Consider the following 19964-nt stretch of genomic DNA (forward strand, 5'->3'; position numbering starts at 1 on the left):
GGGTTTGTAGTATACATATTTAATTATTATGGTTCATCTTTAACCAATATTATACCAGTTTATATGTAGAATAAGACACTTCTAATAGTATATTTTCGTTTCACCTCTCTCAACCTTTGTAATGTTGTTATCATACATTTTACTTCTGCTCTGTTATAAATTAATAAATACCACAATATATAATTCTTTCTGCTTTAAATAACCAAGTACCTTTAAATATTTTGAACTTTAGTAATTGTACCATATGTTCACATTATAGTTATTTTTGTAACTATCTACTTGTAATGTCAGAAAAATAGACAATTATATATTTTTTGAAATGAAGATTTTCAATAAAAGAGAAATGAAGTACAATTGTGGAATCAAGAATTTAACTGGAACTTGATTGGCAATATCAACATTAACTTATTCTTTACATAAAAATTTTAATATCTACCTTTTTAAAAATTGTGGTAAAAATGTTTAACAAAATTTATCATGTTAATTATTTTTATGTATACAGTTTAGTAGTTATTAATTACCTTTTTAAAGATTTAAATTATAAGAAGAAAAGTGCTTAATATTTACTTATGTTACCATTTTGGGTATTCTTCATTTTTGTAAGGATCCAGATTTTTATTTAGATCATTTTCTTCCCGTTTCTTTGCATGTCTGGTAATTGATTACCATATGGTAGACATTGTAAATTTTATATGATTTTAGGTACTGAAGTTTTTTGTAGTCCTTTAAATATTTTGGGGATCTGTTCTGGTATGCAGTCAAGTAAACTTGAAAACAATTTGATTTTTTGACACTTGCTTTTCACATTTGTTAGATAGTTCCAGAATGACTTTTAGTAAAGTCCACACAGTCAGGATCTTAGGGCAGAAAGAAGGGTTGCATGGGTCTGAACGGCCAAATTAGTTATCAGATGTATAAGAGTAAATGCTTATTTCCATATCTGATGTTCCAATGGAATGTTATTTCCTCGAGGTCCAAGACAGTGTGTCTTTTCACATTTACTTCCTGAAGCTGGACTGTGTCTGGCACATAGTAGGCATTTATTAAGTGTTTGCTTTCTATGTATTTTTAAAAATATAACTGTAACCTTACATTTTCTTTAAAAAATAGCATATAGCTATATTAGTAGTAATATAACATTTAAAAAAATAAAATACTATATACTTCTTTAGTAAGTTTTCATCAACCTACATTTGCCTCATCCATTCTATTTTTCTAATTTTTCTTTTCTTTTCCATATCTTGTCTCCTCTTCAGTTTAGAGAAATGAAATTTGCATTCCTTTTTGTCTCCCAGCATTACGTCTTCAGTGGACATCCAAAACTATTGAGAAATAAAAAATGAATATGTAAAATGTTGAAATATTGATTATGAGGTTATCTGACTATAGACAGAACTTCCATGTGCTCAGTAGGAATATGCCAAAATAGAAAAAGGTTAAGATAGACCTTTTAGAGGTATTTCTAATTTCAGTGATGGGTGAACAGCACATTGAGCCTTCGGAGGCACATGCCTCAGAAAGACTGACAAAGTTCTAGTGTACTGAGATACTTAATAAGCATTTGAACAAATGAATGAATGAATGAATGAATGAATAAAGAGACATATTCCAAGAGTGTTTTAGTTTCTCCTAAGAACAGACCTGACCTACTCTTAGGGTTGGTGCCTTTTGAAGACTGTAATCCTAAAGGAGTATAGGCACCCCACAAGAACAAATAAGTTTCCACTATGTCCTGAGTTTGTGGTTTCCCGTGTATGATACTTTATCCTAAATGGTCGTCTATTTTCCTACTTCTGATTCATTCCCCTTCCCCCACCACACACACCTGAACTCACAAGGAGGAGAGTTTGCTATTCCCCACAGCACTTTGTATTTTTCACTATTAAAGCACATATTTACTGCATTATACTGAAATATCCTGTTTACTAAATGCCTTCTTAACTACAAGGCAAACGACTTGAGGAAATAAATTATTCTTATTTATTATTGTATACCTAGCATTTGCTACAATGCCTGACGCATGGCTGGTATGAAATAAAGTTTGCTGAATGAATGCATTCCTTGATCATTTTCACTTTTCACACTTAGTATATTCAACATACCACATTCTACAAACTGTCTATCAGCAATTAAGGGTTTGATGAAGATATGTGAGGATACTTGTATAAACAGACATCTATAGAACCAGATCATGTTAACTTATAAAATGTAAGTTTACAAATATCCTTAGGTAGAAATTATTTCCACAAAAAGGAGAATAAACATGAGCGTCTATAGAAAAGTTCCTGAATCACATATATGCATTAGGAACTATGTATATTTTAAATCATTCTGTTCAATTAATATGAATACATGGTAAATTCCCCAACACCATAAAAATTCAAATAATTTTCCACCAGTCTCTGCTGTTATAAGCTCTGCAAGAGAGAAAGTCATATTATTCTCAAGAATGCCCACCTCTAGTCTAAGGATAATATAGAGTCAACAACATCTTCAAATTTGCTTTTATACAAAGATGGTACACTGCTGAGTACCAGGGAGTATCTAAAATGGCTTCATTCAAAGCTAATTACTAAAAGTAGAAATAACTGTGAGTAAAAAAGAGATATATTCCTGTATTATTTTTTCTTTTTTTCCTTTATCCTCACGTGAGGATATACTTATTGATATGAGAGAGGGAAAGGGTGGGAGAAACAGGGAGAAAAACATCAAAGTGAAAGAGTAACAAGGATCGGTTGCCTCTCACATGTGCCCCCTGCTGGACAGACACCAAACCTGCAACCCAGGAATGCGGCCCAACTGGAATCTAAACCACTACTTCCTGATCTACTAAAGGATGACATTCCAACCAACCGAGCTACCAGGCCAGAGCTGTTCTTGTGTTTTGAAGTATTATTAGTAACCCCAGAGTAGTTAACTTAGGCAATTTTTATCAACTAAATTACTAGGATTTACTATTTAAAAAAGTAATTTTAAAATTAATTTTCAAAAAGACAAATTGCTTTATAAATATATGATTCAAAATTGTTAATATTTTTTCTTACTCTATCTGAAACAGGTCTCCAGCCATTGTTCTCTATACGACGATACCATCCACTGTGATCCTCTTCCTGAACATTATCACTTTTAATATGAGATGCATATTTCGCTGAAAGTTTTGTGTAATCTCTAGGGCTATTAGCACACAGATCTTCAATATGTCTCTCAGTAAAAATTTTATAGTATATTTCAGGTGGAAATTTAACCTATAGATGGAAAAGTTCAAAGAACCATTGTATCCCAATTACAAAATAATTTACATTTTAAAAATTACATCTTACAAATGTCATATAAATAAGCTTTAAAATTGCAACTAATAATTCACCCGTACTTACACCACCTAATCTGAACCGTACATGAACACCAGCAGCAGCATCTAGAAGCTCTGCCTATAAAAAAAAATTACTTTTCAGCATTATGTATATACCAATTCACTAATTCTCATTCCATCATGTTAAAATAATTGCTGAATATTGATTATTTATGAAATAGATCAAGTGACTAAACTTCAAATAATTATTTTTAATTAGAAAATGTTTTAAGATTTAATTTCTTATAGATATCTAATAAGTAAAACAACTTACATGATAAGTGGCAAAATAATATAAAATTATGTTTCCTTTCTATATAAGTATAAAAGTCAAATGATTTGTTATTCATAAAACAAAAGTTTTAAATAAGTGCTCAAATACATAGTTTGCATATTAAATATTATCTTACATGTAAATTCAGCAGAAAAATCTTGTATTGGTCAATCAGAGTTTTACACCAGATGACCTATCCTAACAGCCTTTTATTAAATTTTTTTAAATCCATGTTTAAATTTCTTTTATTTAAAACTTTTTCCTTTTAAAGAGTTTATTTATTTTAATTTTAGAGGAGGGAAAATGGGGAGGAGAGAGGGAGAGAAACATCAATGTGTGGTCACCTTTTGAGGGTCCCCTACTGGGGACCTGGCCTGCAACCCAGGCATGTGCCCTGACTGAGAATTAAACCGGGGACCCTTTGGTTCACAGGCTGGCACTCAATCCACTGAGCCACGCCAGCCAGAGCAAATTTCTTAAGAATTATATATAATTGATTTTCTAAATGTTAGTGCCCTAGACAAAATGGAAAATAGGAAAAAAAATTTGGTACTGTTTTAGAAGACAGTTCAATATTGTCTCCTGACAACATTAAATTAGATGAGAAAATAGATGTTATCTTGTTCAGTCCATAAAGCCCTAAAAACAACACTAGTTTTACATAATTTTCTCCTGAGTAAAAATTACACATACATACATAATATATAGGGTCATAATTCAAATATGAAAAAGATGTTTTATAATAAGATTTTAAAGTATATATTTATAAAGTTCATAAAATATATACTTTCATATATGAGTCCGTCCAGAAAAAGTCTAGCCACTGTTAATATAATGAGAACAGTTTGCACAACATCAATGTAACCTGGCAGCCAAAGAGAGTGGACTACAATGCACATGCATGAACAATGATGACTTCACTATACCAGTCAGTGGGGGCAGTAGACACTGTTGAGTGAGCATGTGTACTGTGTTGCTATTGCATTCAAATGACTGAGTAGAGTAATGAATCTGTATCAAATTTTGCGTTAAGCTTGAACATTCCTCTGTACAAACTATTTGGATGAAGCAGAAGGCTTTGGGATGATGTAATGAGTGCAGCACAAATAGAAGTGTGGTACAAATGCTTCAAAGATGGTCAAGAATCTATTGAAAGTGAATGATGTCCTGGAATGCCCACAACAAGCAGAGCACCTGAGAATGTTGAATGTGTATAAGCTGCAATCAACAAATATCGGCAACTGAAAGTGTGAGAACTGGAAGCTTATCTGAGGATCTCAAAAACACTGTGTCTGAGATTTTGAAGTAGGATCTTGGCATGAATCATGTTGTGGCAAAATTCATTCTGCAGCTTCTGCTACCAGAGCAGAAGGAATATCGTGCTGCAGTTGGGAGAACTGTGTGAGGTCCCAAAGAGCCTACTTTGAAGGGGACTGAGGCGCATTGTCCTACATACAATGTTTCTTGCATCTTGTATCTTCTCCAATAAATGTCTCTATTTTGCCAACTTCTGGCCAAGATGGAGGCATAGGTAGACACACTGTGCCTCCTCACACAACCAAAACAAGGACAACAACAATTTAAAAACAAAAAACAACCTGAACTGACAGAAAATCGAAATGTATGGAAGTCCAACAACCAAGGAGTTAAAGAAGACACATTCATCCAGACCGGTAGGAGAGGCAGAGACACGCAGCTGGGCAGAGAGGAGTGGTGGCAAAATGGTGGCTGGTGGACCCAGCTAGGTGGCTTGTTGTGGAGTGGGTTGGTCCAGGCTGCAGCTGACCAGCAAGGGGCAGCTTGTGGACCCCACAAAATGGTGGCTGGCAGACCCTGCGGGCCCACATTTGCGTGCAGATACACCAGGAGGAACAAAGGGGGAGCTAAACAGACCACGCAACCCCAGGGTTCCAGTGCAGGGAAATAAAGCCCCAAAGCACTGATTGAAAAGCCCTTGGGGTGAGGCAGCAGTGGGAGAAACTCCCAACTTCACAGGAGAGTTTGTTGGAGAGACCCACACAGTCCCAGAATGTACACAAACCCACCCACACAGGAAGCAGCACCAGAAGGGCCCACTTTGCTTGTGAGTAGTGGGGGAGTGACTGAAAACTGGCAGAGAGCAGAGCAAGTGCCATTGTTTCCTCTCAGACCCCTCCCCCACATACAGTGTCACAGCCCAGCACCGTGGGTTGCCCCACCCTGGTGAACACCTAAGGCTCAGCCCCTTTGTGTAACAGGTGCTCCAAGACAAAAAAAAAAAAGAAAAAAAAAAGGCCCAAAGGAAAGAACAGATCGAAGCTCCAGAAAAAATATAACTAAGAGACAAAGAGATAGCCAGCCATTTAGATGCACAGTTCAAAACACTGGTAATTGGGAAGCTCACAGAATTGGTTGAATTTGGTCACAAATTAGATGAAAAATGAAGGCTAAGCTAAGAGAAACAAAGGAAAATGTACAGGGAACCAACAGTGACGGGCAGGAAACTGGGACTGAAATCAATGGTGTGGACCAGAAGGAAGAAAGAAACATTCAACCAGAAAAGAATGAAGAAACAAGAATTCAAAAAAATGAGGAGAGGCTTAGGAACCTCCAGGACATCTTTAAATGGTTCAACATCCAAATTATAGAGGCACCAGAAGAAGAGGAAGAACAAGAAATTGAAATTTTATTTGAGAAAATAATGAAGGACAAGTTCCCTAATCTGGCAAAGGAAGTAGACTTCCAGGAAGTCCAGGAAACTCAGAGAGTCCCAAAGAAGTTGGACCCAAGGAAGTATACACCAAGGTACACCGTAATTACATTACCCAAGATGAAAGATAAGGAGAGAATCTTAGAAGCAGCAAGAGAAGAGGACACAGTTACCTACAAAGAAATTCCCATAAGACTGTCAGCTGATTTCTCAAAAGAGACCTTACAGGTAAGAAGAGACTAGAAAAAAGTATTCCAAGTCATGAAAGGCAAGGACCTACACCCAAGATTGCTCTAACCAGCAAAGCTATCATTTAGAATGGAAGGGCAGATAAAGTGCTTCTCAGATAAGGCCAGGTTAAAGGAGTTCATCATCACCAAGCCCTTATTATATGGAATGTTGAAGTGACTTATCTAAGAAAAAGAAGATAAAAAATATGAACAGTAAAATGACAGCAAACTCACAGTTAATAACAACCACACCTCAAACAAAAACAAAAGTAAACTAAGCAAACAACTAGAACAGGAACAGAACCACAGAAATGATCACAGAGATCATAAGGAGGGTTATCAACAGGGGAGTGGGAGGGGGAGGGAGGGGGAAAGGTACAGAGAATAAGTAGCATAAATGGTAGGTAGAAAATAGACAGGGGGAAGGTAAGAATAGTATAGGAAATGTAGGAGCCAAAGAACTTATATGTATGACCCTTGGGCATGAACTAAAGGGGGGAATGTGGGCGGGAGGGGGTGTTCAGGGAGGAGGGAACAACAGGGGGAAAATGGGATAACTGTAATAGCATAATCAATAAAATATATATTTTTAAAAAGACCCAGAACTTCCAGAAAATCAAACTGTATGGAAGTCCGACAACCAAGGAGTTAAAGAAACATTCATCCAGACCAGTAGGAGGGGTGGAGATGGGCAGCCAGGGTGGAGACAACTCTCGGTAAGGTGGTGGCTGGTGGACCAGGGGAGGCGGTGGCTGGCAGAACAGGTGATTCCACATTTGCATGCAGATAAACCAGGAGGAACAACTGAGGAGTGAGACAGGCAGTACAACCCAGGGTTCCAGCTCAGGGAAATAAAGCCTCAAAACTGCTGACTGGAAAATCTGTGGGGGTTGTGGTAGTGGGAGAAACACCAAGCCTCACAGGAGAGTTCATTGGAGAGACCCACAGGGTCCTACAATGTACACAAACCCACCACACAGGAATCAGAAACTGAAAGGTCCAATTTGCTTGTGGGTAGTGGAGGAAGTGACTGAAAGCCCACTGAGAGCTGAGCAAGTGGCATTGTTCCCTCTCAGACCCCTCCCTCACATACAGTGCCACAATGCAGCCATGTGGGTTGCCCCATCCTGGTGATTACCTAAAGCGCTGCCCCTTACTACATAACAGGCCCGACAAGACAAATTAAATATGGCCCAAATAAAAGAACATATCAAAGCTTCAAAAGAATACAACTTATGTGATGAAGAGATAGCCAAACTATCATATACAGAGTTCAAAACACTGGTAATCAGGATGCTCACAGAAATGGTTGAGTATGGCCGCAAAATAGAATAAAAAGTGAAGGCTATGAAAAGTGAAATAAAGGAAAATGTACAGGGAACCAACAATGACAGAAGGCAACTGGGACTCAAATCAAAGATTTGGAAGAGAAGGAAGGAATAAACATTCAACCAGAGCAGAATGAAGAAACAAGAATTCAAAAAAATGAGGAGAGGCTTGCGAACATCCAGGACAACTTTTAACGTTCCAACATCTGAATCATAGGGGTGCCAGAAGGAGAAGAGGAAGAGCAAGAAATTGAAAAGTTATTTGAACAAATAATGAAGGAGAACTTCCATACTCTGGTAAAGGAAATAGGCTTCCAGGAAGTCCAGGAAGCTCAAAGAGTCTCAAAGAAGTTAGACCCAAGGAGGAACACAACAAGGCACATCATAATTACATCACCCAAGATGAAAGATAAAGAGAGAATCTTAACAGCAACAAGAGAAAAGGAGACAGTTACCTACAAAGGAGTTCCCATAAGACTGTCAGCTGATTTCTCCAAAGAAACCTTGCAGGCAATAAGGGGCTGGAAAGAAGTATTTGAAGTCATGAAAGGAAAGGACCAACATCCAAGATTACTCTATCCAGCAAAGCTATCATTTAGAATGGAAGGGCAGATAAAGTGCTTCCCAGATAAAGTCAAGTTAAAGGAGTTCATCATCACCAAGCCCTTATTATATGAAATGTTGAAGGGACTTATCTAAGAAAAAGAAGATCAAAACTATGAACAGTAAAATAACAACAAACTGACTACTATCAACAAGTGAACCTAAAAAACAAAAACAAACTAAGCAAACAACTGCAACAGAACAGATTTAGAGAAATAGAGATCACATGAAGGGTTAGCAGTGGGGAGGGGAAAAGGGGTAGAATAGGAGTAAGATACAGGGAATAAGAAGCATAATTGGTAGGTACAAAAGAGACAGCGGGAGGTTAAGAATAGTATGGGAAATGGAGAAGCCAAAGAACTTAAAGAACTTATATGTATGACCCATGGACATGAACTAAGTTGGGAGAATGATGGTGGGAAGTGGGGTACAGGGCAGAGGAGAAAAATTTCCCTTTGGAATAAAAAAAAATGGGACAACTATAATAGCACAATCAATAAAATGTTAAAATTTTTTTAAAAGCCTCTATTTTTTCAGTGTGTGGCTGGATACTTTCTGGACAGTCCATACACACATGTGTATATGTGTATATATGTGTGTGCATATTTAAATACCCTTTTCTCACTAAAGTAGGAAAATCTTAAATGTACAGCTCCATGAAGTTTTATGCCTCCTGTTTTAGTCAGTTAGTGTGAGGGGCTGATCACATCAATGCTCTTCAGAGACTGAGCTTGGTAAAGTCTGAATTGCTGCTTTAGTAATCCATATCTGGTTTATCCACTTCTACTTTTTCCCTGTTTCTCAGATGTCAGCTCCTCAACCATCATAGACTATGGGAAACTCAATTATATTCTTTGGAAGATTTGAGATTCATTATTTATTCTTCTACCATCTACAGACTCAAAGGTGGTGGTGGCTGTGTATTTGAGGTAGTTCCATTCCCTCTAATATGACTTTGTCTCTTAAGTTTATGAGAGATTTCATTTACTATTATTTAAAGTGGATTTAAAGCCGTGGCTGGTGTGGCTCAGTGGGTTAGGGATTGTCACACAAACTGAAAACTCGTCAGTTTGATTCGTGTTCAGGACACATGCCTGGGTTGCAGGCCAGGTCTCCAGTTGGGGCCTGTGGGAGGCAACCAATTGACATCAATGTCTCTCTCCCTCTCTTTCTCTTTCTCTTCCCCCTATCTAGAAAAATAAATAAATAAACTGTAAAAGAAAGTGGACTTAGATTATCTGTAAATTGGTTCACTGCAAACTCTAAGGCAACCAAAAAAAAGTTAAAAAGAAGTATAATTTATATACTAAGATACAAGAGAAAATGCTCAATTAAAACAGAGAAGGCACAGAAAGAGTGCAAGACAAAATAAGTAGAGAGAAAGAGAGAGAGAGAAAAGAAAGGACAACAAATACTCTTTGGCAATGCTGTTAGGAAATGGTAACAGATAAGGTAGATCAAGCTGTATCAATAATCACTTTAAATATCAATGGTCTAAATGTGCCAATTAAAAGGCAGAGACTGTCAGAGGAGATTAAAAAATAAGACCCAACTATATTTTTACAAAAACCCACTTTCAATATAAAGACAGACTTGTTGAAAGCAAAGGGATGGAGAAAGATATAGCACTTTAACTAATTAAATGAAAGCTGGGCAGCTATATTAATTTTAGAGTTCAGAGGAAGGAAAATTTTCAGGAAAAAAGAGGAACGTTACTTGGTGATAAAGTGGTCAATTGTCTAAGAAGGCATAGCGACAATCCCTAATGTGCATATGCCTAACAACAGGGCATCAAATATGTAAGACAGGAACTAAAGAACTGCAAGGACAACTAGAAGATCACTATCAGAAGGCCACAATTAGACATAAACAGCACCCTCAATAACTGGATCTAACTGACATTTATTGAACACTTCATCCAACAATAGCAGAATATGAATTCTTCTCAAGCCTACAGGGAACATTTACCAAGAGGGAACACTGTCTGGACCATAAAATGCAACTTAACAAATGTAAAAGAATAGAAATCATACAAAAGCATGCTCTGAGGTCCTAATGGAATTAAACTAGAAATCAATAGCAGAAGCACAGATGGAAAGCCCCAAAACTTGGAAATTAAACAACACACTTCTAAATATCAAAGGGTCAAATAAGAAGTCTCAGGATTTTAAATTTTTTAATATTTTTAAATAAATGAGAAGAAGCTACAACTGATCAATTTTGTGAGATGCAGTAAATATAGTGCTTTGATGACAATTTATAGTGTTGAATGCATATATTAAAAAACAACAAAGATTTGAAATCAGTAATCTAAGATTCCACCTTAAAAAACTAGAAAAAGAAAACAAATTAAGTCAAAAGTAGGGAGAAGAAATGAGATGAAAAACAGAACAGAAATCAGTGAAGTTAAAAACAGAAAATCAATAGAGAAAATCCAAGAAATTAAAAGCTGGCTCTTTGAAAAGATCAGTAAAATCAATAAACTTCTGGCTAGACTAAGAATCTGGATGATGGTTACGCAAGGGTTTGCTTATAATGACTCACTGAGTTATACATGTATGTATAATGAATTTTTATGTGTGCTTAATACTTCAGTAAAAAGTTTTTAAAAGGAACAACTACAATCACATTACATTTATAAAGCAGCTACCCAATTTTATGAAAGAAAAAAAGATGGTGTATCAATAAATAGTGTTCTCGCCCTGGCTGGCATGGCTCAGTTGGTTGGGCATCATCCTGCAAGTAGAAGGTCACTGGTTCCATTCCAGGTCAGGGCACAGGCCTCAGTTGCGGGCCTGGTCCCTGGTTGCTGCGCGTGCAAGAGGAAACTGATTGATGTTTCTCTCCTACATTGATGTTTCTCTCCCTTTCCTCCCTCTCTTTCTCTCTCTCTAAAAATAAATAAATAAAATCTAAAAGAAAATTAAAAAATAAATAATGTTCTTACCTCTTTAGGATTAATATATCTTACTATCTGACGTGGTTCCCCTTGTCTTCTTATATTAATCAGACTTTTAAAGTGTTGGAATACAGTAACATTCTAAAGGTTCAAACACATAAAATTTTATGGTTAAAAGTGGGCAAATGAGTAAAACCCATAAAATAGATTTTATATATGTAAACTAGATTTTAGAATATTATCCACTCAGGGTTTCCTTTGACAAGCCAAGCAATGTTGGTATTATTTTCACAAAGAGTGTTACCCTTAAATTTGTAATTGTATCACTAACAACTATGAACAGAGTATCCAGAACTTTGGTTGGGTCACTTCTGTATACTCCAGAGTAATCTAGGAGAAAGACAAAATATAGTCAGGTGAGTAAGAACATTGACTATGGCATAATATTGTCTGGTTCAACTGTTAGTTCTTACTAACTGTATGACCCTAGATAAGTTACTTAACCTATCTGCTCAGCTTCTTATCTAAAATACGGGGATGATAGTAGCTATCTCATCCAGCTATGGTGAAGAATGAATGTGTTAATATTTGTAAAGCACTTAGAACAACTTCTGGTATAAGAAAGCACTCAATAAATATTATCTATAATTATCAATACAGAATCCTCTTCATTCCTGTAAGTAATTCCAGTGATTTACAAACCCTATCTGCTTTTCATGTTAGTGCAAATTTAGTTAAGCAACTCCTAAAAATTCTTCAGTCTTGGAAAGCTAATTTTTTGTAACCCTCTCCTCATACCCTTTTTCATGAAAACATCCTTAATAACTCTTGGTAAACTCTATCTCTCCAGCTTGCTTATCTGAAGTCAAATTAGCACCAATACCACAATTTGAAGATCAAATATATTCTCTTTATATATTAGAACTATTTTATTTTATTTTTTATTTATTTTTTTTACTTTTTAAGAATATTTTTTAAATTAATTAATTTATTTTTATTCAGTTACAATTGTCAGCATTTTCTCCCCTTCCCTCCAGCCCACCCCAGCCAGTCCCACCTCCCTCCCCCACCTCTACCCTCCCCCTTGATTTTGTCCTTGTGTCCTTTATAGTAGCTCCTATAGACCCCTCTCCCCATGACCCCCTCCCCACTCCCCTGTGGTTATTGTTACAATGTTCTTAATTTCAATGTCTCTGGTTATATTTTGTTTGCTTTTTTCTTTTGTTGATTATGTTCCAGTTAAAGGTGAGATCATATGGTATTTGTCTTTCACCACCTGGCTTATTTCACTTTGCATAATGCTCTCCAGTTCCATCCATGCCATTGCAAAGGGTATAAGCTCCTTCTTTCTCTCTGCTGTGTAGAATTCCATTGTGTAAATGTACCATAATTTTTTGATCCACTCATTTGCTGATGGGCACTTAGGTTGCTTCCAGTACTTGGCTATTGTAAATTGTGCTGCTATGAACATTGGGGTGCATAGGTTCTTTTGGATGGGTGTTTCAGGGTTCTTCGGGTATAATCCCAGCAGTGGAATTGCTGGGTCAAAGGGCAGTTCCATTTTTAGTTTTCTGAGGAAATTCCATACTGTTTTCCACAGTGGCCTCACCAGTCTGCATTCCCACCAACAGTGCACTAGGGTTCCCTTTTCTCCGCATGCTCTCCAACATTTGTTTCTTGATTTGTTTATGTTGGCCACTCTAACTGGTATGAGATGGTACCTCATTGTGGTTTTAATTTGCATCTCTCTGATGGCTAGTGATGCTGAGCATCTTTTCATATGTCTCTGGGCCCTCTGTATGTCTTCCTGGGAGAAGTGTCTGTTCAAGTCCTTTGCCCATTTTTTAATTGGGTTGTTTGTCTTCCTGGAGTAGAGTCGTGTGAGTTCTTTATATATTTTGGAGATCAGGCCTTTGTCTGAGGTGTCATTGGCAAATATGTTTTACCATACTGTTGGTTCTCTTTGTATTTTAACACTGTAGCCCTGCAGAAGGTTTTTATTTTGATGAGGTCCCATTTGTTTATTCTTTCCTTTATGTCCCTTGCTTTCGGGGACATGTCTATGAGCATGGTGCTGTGTGGAATGTCTGAGATCTTCCTGCCAATGTTTTTCTCTAGGACTTTTATGGTGTTATGACTTAAAGTCTTTTCTCCATCTTGAATTTATTTTTGTGTATGGCGTAAGTTGGTGATCAAGTCTCATTTTTTTGCATGTAGCTGTCCAGATCTCCCAAAACCATTTGTTGAAGAGGCTATTTTTGCTCCATTTTATGCTCCTGCCTCCTTTGTCAAATATTAATTGACCATAAAGACTTGGGTTTATTTCTGGGCTCTCTGTTCTGTTCCATCGGTCTATGTGCCTGTTTTTATGCCAGTACCAGGCTGTTTTGATGACATTGGCCTTGTAATACAGCTTGATATCAGGTATTGTGATCCCTCCTGCTTTGTTCTTCTTTCTCAAAATTGCTGCAGCTATTTGGGGTTGTTTATGGTTTCATATAAATTTCTGAAATGTTTGTTCTATATCTGTGAAATATGTCATAGGTACTTTAATAGGGATTGCACTGAATCTATAAGTCACTTTGGGTAGTTTGGCCATTTTGATGATGTTAATTCTTCCAATCCATGAGCATGGTACATGCTTCCATTTGTTTGTGTCTTCCTTAATTTCTTTCCTCAGTGTTGTGTAGTTTTCTGAGTACAGGTCTTTTACCTCCTTGGTTAGGTTGATTCCTAGGTATTTTATTTTTCTTGTTGCTATATCAAATGGGATTTTTTTCCTGATTTCTGTTTCTGCAGTTTCCTTGTTGGTGTACAGGAATGCCTTTGATTTCTGAGTACTGACTTTGTATCCAACTGTTTTGTCAAATTCATTTATTAGGTTGAGTAGTTTTTTGGTGGTTTTCTATAGGATTTTTCATGTACACTATCATGTCATCTGCAAACAGTGACAGTTTCATTTCCTCCTTTCCAATTTGGATGCCTTTTATTTCTTTTTCTTGTCTGATTGCTGTGGCTAGGACTTCCAGTACTATGTTGAATAGGAGTGGTGAGATAGGGCATCCTTGTCTTGTTCCTGATCTTAGTGGGAAAACTCTAAGTTTTTGTCCATTGAGTATGATATTGGCTGTAGGTCTCTCATATATGGCCTTTATTATGTTGAGGAATGCTCCCTCTATTCCCACTTTGTTGAGGGTTTTTATCATGAATGGGTGCTGTATCTTATCAAATGCTTTTTCTGCATCTATTGATATGATCAAGTGGTTTTTGTCTTTGCTTTTGTTTATGTGGTGTATTATGTTTATTGATTTGCGAATATTGTACCATCCTTGAATCCCTGGGATGAATCCCACTTGATCATTATATTAGAACTATTTTAATTTGCACTATACTTGAAGCAAGGCTTTCATGGTTAGCCCTTTTTCAGAGTTTCTAACCAATTTTTAAGTCCAACTTCTCAGACATGCCTTCTATTGTGTGAGGTATCATTTTATCACCAGATATATCCCCCTTACAGCCATTCACCATACTGGTCTAACCTGAATTAATTGCCACTTTTATGGTAATCCTTCAGGTTTGTTATTTTTCTTTCTGTTTCCTTTTGTTTTTATATCATTTTTTCTTAAATGTCAGATGATCCTTGGTTGTCCATTAGTACAGTCATGTGCCACGTAATGACAGAAATACTGTTTGAAAAATGCATCATTAGGCAGTTTCATCATTATGCAAACATAATGTATACTTGCACAAACCTAGTGCAGAGTGCACTGTACGTGCAGGCTATGTGGGAAACCACTGTCACATATGCAGTATGTCAGTGCCTTATATGTTACAGGACTGTAATTAGCAGTGAAAGTGTGTGTCAGTTCTTCTAGGGAGCAAGTATATCCTGTGTTTCTGTGTTGTCTCCTGTTTTCTGACTGTTCACACTCATGAGTGGGAAGATTGCCTGGGAGCTTTGTGATGTGGATGGATTAAACTAATCAATAGGTTTTCTTATAGGGGATGGTCAGATAGCCAGCAATTAACCAGGGTGACTCTTGTATACTAAAATTAAGAGGGTTTTTATGTTGAGTACCAAGTCTATGCTAGAGTGAGCTTTCCCAGATAGTTCATTTAACTTTTTTAGAAATAAGCCTTCAGGGTTTTTTTTCTCCCAATAGTAAATAAATATCCATCCACCAACAGATTTTTTACTAATGTTAAATATCCATCTATCTGAAGCTTTAGATATTAAAGTGACAGGGGAGACAAATCATACAGATAGCTGTTCCATGTATAGACCTTCAATCAGCCCCCTTTTCTCCACTCACTGTCTTCCAGGCCTTTTAAATTGCTAACTCCTAATTGATATTCGTTCTAGGGTTCCAGTGGCAAACCAGCTCTCTCACTGGAGCCCCTTTGAAGTGTATCTGGGCAAGTCTTTTACAGTTTTGTTTAACTGGATGCTACAGTCTGTTTTGGTTTTCTGTAAATGAGGTAAAATTTCTTATTTGCTCACAAACATCCTTTTTTATGTATTAAGTTTCTGTATATTGTTATTTCAATGGGGTTTTGGAGGAACAAAAAGTGAAAATGTGTGCTCAGTCTACCGTCTGGTTAAAATACACACACACAACTTGTTTGTTTATATATATGCTTTCTCTACTGAAGCTCCTTAATGGCAAAGAACTACTGTAAAGTGCTAGCCCAGTGCCAGGAAAATAAAGGCAAGTGGCTCATTGGACTTGGATGTAAGAGAAGCTACAAATGACAGAAAAGCTTAAGCCTAGATGACAAGTATGCCCACTGAAACCATCAAAGGAATAGTAGATTTTAAGGAAAAAAGTTATTTCAGTGTTGAAAATCAATAGTTACCTCCCAGAATAGGTTTTAAGGCTTTGGTAGAGGCAGTAGAGGCAAATAATGGAAGGTATTTTGCAAGACTTGATTAACTGGTACAAAGGTTTCTTATGTGCTAGAAACAGAGCCATACCACTTCACACAAAATTATCAGCAGACGGAGAGCTGCTGCTATGAGAGAGAGAAGAGTGAAGTCATTTTACTCTTGGCTGTCACCTAACCAGGTAAATCTACTTGGAATATTCCTTATTGGAGGAAAAGACAAGCTCTACCCATATAGCATGATAAGAAACTACTACATTAACCCAGATGTGGTACATTATTGAACTTTAATTCCTCAAGAGTAGGTACTCAATTAATATTTAATGAGTGAATGTATCCCTAAACACCTGCTCACAAACCTGATTCCAGAGTCAAGAAATAAAGTTTTTAGGGGTGACACCCAAATGATCCAATTACTGATATTTCTTTAAAAATAAATTTTATTTATTTACTTTTAGAGAGAGGGGAAGGGAAGGAGAAAGAAAGGGAGAGAAACACCAGTGTGTGGTTGCCTCTTGCACACCCCCTACTGGGGATCTGGCCTGCAACCCAGGCATGTGCCCTGACTGGGAATCAAAATGGCAACCTTTTGGTTTACAGGCCCATGCTCGAGCCACTGAGCTACATCAGCCAGGGCAATAGCTGATATTTTCATTGGTAACAGCTATTAGCAAAGTCCCTGGCCCAGATCAGGAACAGCATAAAATATTTGTGAGACAAATTTTTTTTGTAATATATTTGTAATATAATGAGAATATTAATTAATGTTAACTTTTTGAAATTTAAAAAAAAATGTGTGCTTTTAAAGCAAAGTGTTATATATAACTCTGTAAATATACTAAAAACTACTGTAATATACACTTCAAAGAGGGGAATCATATGATATCTAAATTATATCTCAGTAAAGTTGCAAAAGGAAAAATCCTTACAAGGAACCTTTTCCAGGCCTTCTGAATGACTCTGGCGGCTTTATCACCCTTTGTAAATTCTACTTCTTCTTTCCAAGACATTTAAAGTCCTGAAAGAAAATAAGAAAAATGGATGTATTTGAAATTATTTGATATACTCCATTATGAAACTGTCACTAGAACTCAATGAAAATTAAATAGAAAGTTGTATGAATGAAAAAAATGTATAAATGTCACATATTAAATTTACAGTAGCAATATGGTTTTGAGATGCTTCATCATAGTCCAAACAAAGTAAGTAAACATTGCTTAAAATTTTTAAATTCTGAACTGCTACTTGTAAAATGCTAAATGTAAAAAGATTTATAAATCCCAACTGAATATTTATACATGTAACATACATCTACTAATATGTGCATATTTAGAAAGACAGACACCAGAGGTGCTGTCTAGAAGATATACCATTTATTATGAAAAATAAAAGTAAAACCTATACATATATATAATCTTTAATTTTTTTCTCTTTTGATGCTAAAATTATTTGGAAACTTAGAACTAGATATTTTCTTCCAACTGGATATTGCTTAGTTTTAAAACTGACATGTTTAAGAATAGAAAGAAAGTGTTCTATGAAAAAAAGTCTTTCTGACCAAGATGGAGGCTTAGGTAGTCACACTGTGCCTCCTCGCACAACCAAAAGAAGGACAACAACAAATGTAAAAACAAAAACAACCAGAACTGCCAGAAAATTGAATTGTGTGGAAGTCTGACAACCAAGGAGGTAAAGAAGAAACATTCATCCAGACTAGTAGGAGGGGTGGAGATGGGCAGCCCGGTGGAGAGGACTCACAGCAAGGTGGTGGCTGGAGGACTGGGGTGGGTGAGGTGGTGGCTAGTAAACCAGCGGCCCCACATTTGCATGTGGATAAACCAGGAAGAACAAATGGGGAGCAAGAGTGACAGTGCAACCCAGGGTTCCACCTCAGGGAACTAAAGCCTCAAAACTTGTGACTGAAAAAACCTATGGGGTTAATGTAGCAGAAGAATCTCTCATCCTCACAGGAGAGTTTGTTGGAGAGACCCACAGGGTCCTAGAAGATACACAAATCCACCCATCTGGGAATCAGCACCAGAAGGGCCCAATTTGCTTGTGGGTAGCTGAGGAAGTGACTGAAAGCCTGCCACAAGCCAAGCAAGCAGCATTGTTCCCTTTTGGCCCCCTCTCCCACAGATGGCGCCACAATGCAGGCATTTGGGTTGCCCCACCCTGGCAAATACTTAAGGCTCTGCCCCTTACTATGTAGGTGCACCCAGACAAAAAAATATGGCCCAAATGAAAGAATAGATCAAAGCTCCAAAAAAAATACACCTAAGCGATGAAGAGATAGCCAACCTATCAGATGCACAGTTTAAAACACTAGTTACCAGGATGCTCACAGAAATAGTTGAGTATGGCTGAAAAATGGATGAAAAAGTGAAGGCTATGCAAAGTGAAATAAAGGAAAACACACAGGGAACCAACAGTGACAGGAAGGAAACTGGGACTCAAATCAACAGTTTGGAGCAGAGGGAAGAAATAAACATTCAACCAGAATAGCATGAAGAAACAAGAATTCAAAAAAATGAGGAGAGGCTCAGCAACATCCAGGACAACTTTAAATGTTCCAACATCCAAATCATAGGGGTGCCAGAAGAAGAAGAGGAAGAGCACGAAATTGAAAACTTATTTAAAAAAACAATAAAGGAGAACTTCCCCAATCTGGTGAAGGAAATAGACTGCCAGGAAGTCCAGGGAGCTCAGAGAGTCCCAAACAAGCTGGACCCAAAGAGGAAAACACCAAGGCACATCATAATTACATCACCCAAGATTAAAGATAAGGAGAGAATCTTAGCAGCAAGAGAAAAGGAGACAGTTACCTACAAAGGAGTTCCCATAAGATTATCAGCTGATTTCTCCAAAGAAACCTTGCAGGCAAGAAGGGGCTGGAAAGAAGTATTGAGAGTCATGAAAGGCAAGGACCTACATCCAAGATTACTCTATCCAGCAAAACTATCATTTAAAAAGGAAGGGCAGATGAAGTGCTTCCCAGATAAGGTCAAGTTGAAGGCATTCATCATCACTAAGCCCTTATTATATGAAATGTTAAAGGGACTTATCTAAGAAAAAGAAGATCAAAAACTATGAACAGTAAAATGACAACAGACTCACAATTATCAACAACGGAACCTAAAAAAACAAAAACAGAAACAAACAAGGAAACAACTAGAACAGGAACACAACCACAGAAATGGAGATAACATGGTGGGTTATTAGCGGGGAGGGGGAGGAGGTGGGAGAATGGGGGAAAAGTTACAGGGAATAAGAAGTATAAATGGTAGGTAGAAAATACACAGGGGGAGGTTAAGAATAGTATGGGAAATGGAAAAGCCAAAGAACTTATATGTACAACCCATGGACATGAACTAAGGGGCAGGGGGAATGCTGGTGGGAGGGGTGGTGCAGGGTGGAGGGGAATTAAGAGGGGGAAAATGGGACAATTGCAATAGCATAATCAATAAAATATAATTAAAGAAAATAAAACAATTAGGAAAAAGACAAAGAAAACAGTCTGACTTTTCCCCCTTCAAATAGCTTTAGTAATATAGGAGGCATGTGCCAAGGGATCCTAGGAGGGATTGAATCTTTGGGTCTGAAGTATGATTGGAGTTTAAATATTAACTTATTCTACCTTACACTTAATTGTGTGATCTTGTATGTTATTCAACCTTTTCCAACTTCAGTTTTCTCCTCTGTAAAATA

General features: G+C 37.0%; 1 protein-coding gene across 2 annotated transcripts in view; it reads right to left on the bottom strand.

Annotated features, from left to right (window-relative positions):
• Window positions 1-19964, bottom strand: part of C5H11orf65 (chromosome 5 C11orf65 homolog) — a 46005-nt gene that overhangs the window by 15321 nt on the left and 10720 nt on the right. For both annotated transcript variants that reach the window (XM_053924217.1, XM_053924218.1), the window contains exons 2-6: window positions 17186-17274; window positions 11421-11513; window positions 3375-3428; window positions 3045-3245; window positions 1192-1322 (exon numbers count right to left, since the gene is read on the bottom strand). In XM_053924217.1, the coding sequence (XP_053780192.1) occupies window positions 1192-1322; window positions 3045-3245; window positions 3375-3428; window positions 11421-11513; window positions 17186-17266 (560 nt within the window). In that variant the 5' untranslated portion in view covers window positions 17267-17274. The remainder of the gene's footprint in view (window positions 1-1191; window positions 1323-3044; window positions 3246-3374; window positions 3429-11420; window positions 11514-17185; window positions 17275-19964) is intronic.

This window comes from Desmodus rotundus, chromosome 5, assembly GCF_022682495.2.
Source record: "Desmodus rotundus isolate HL8 chromosome 5, HLdesRot8A.1, whole genome shotgun sequence".
NCBI classification, from domain to species: Eukaryota; Metazoa; Chordata; class Mammalia; order Chiroptera; family Phyllostomidae; genus Desmodus; species Desmodus rotundus.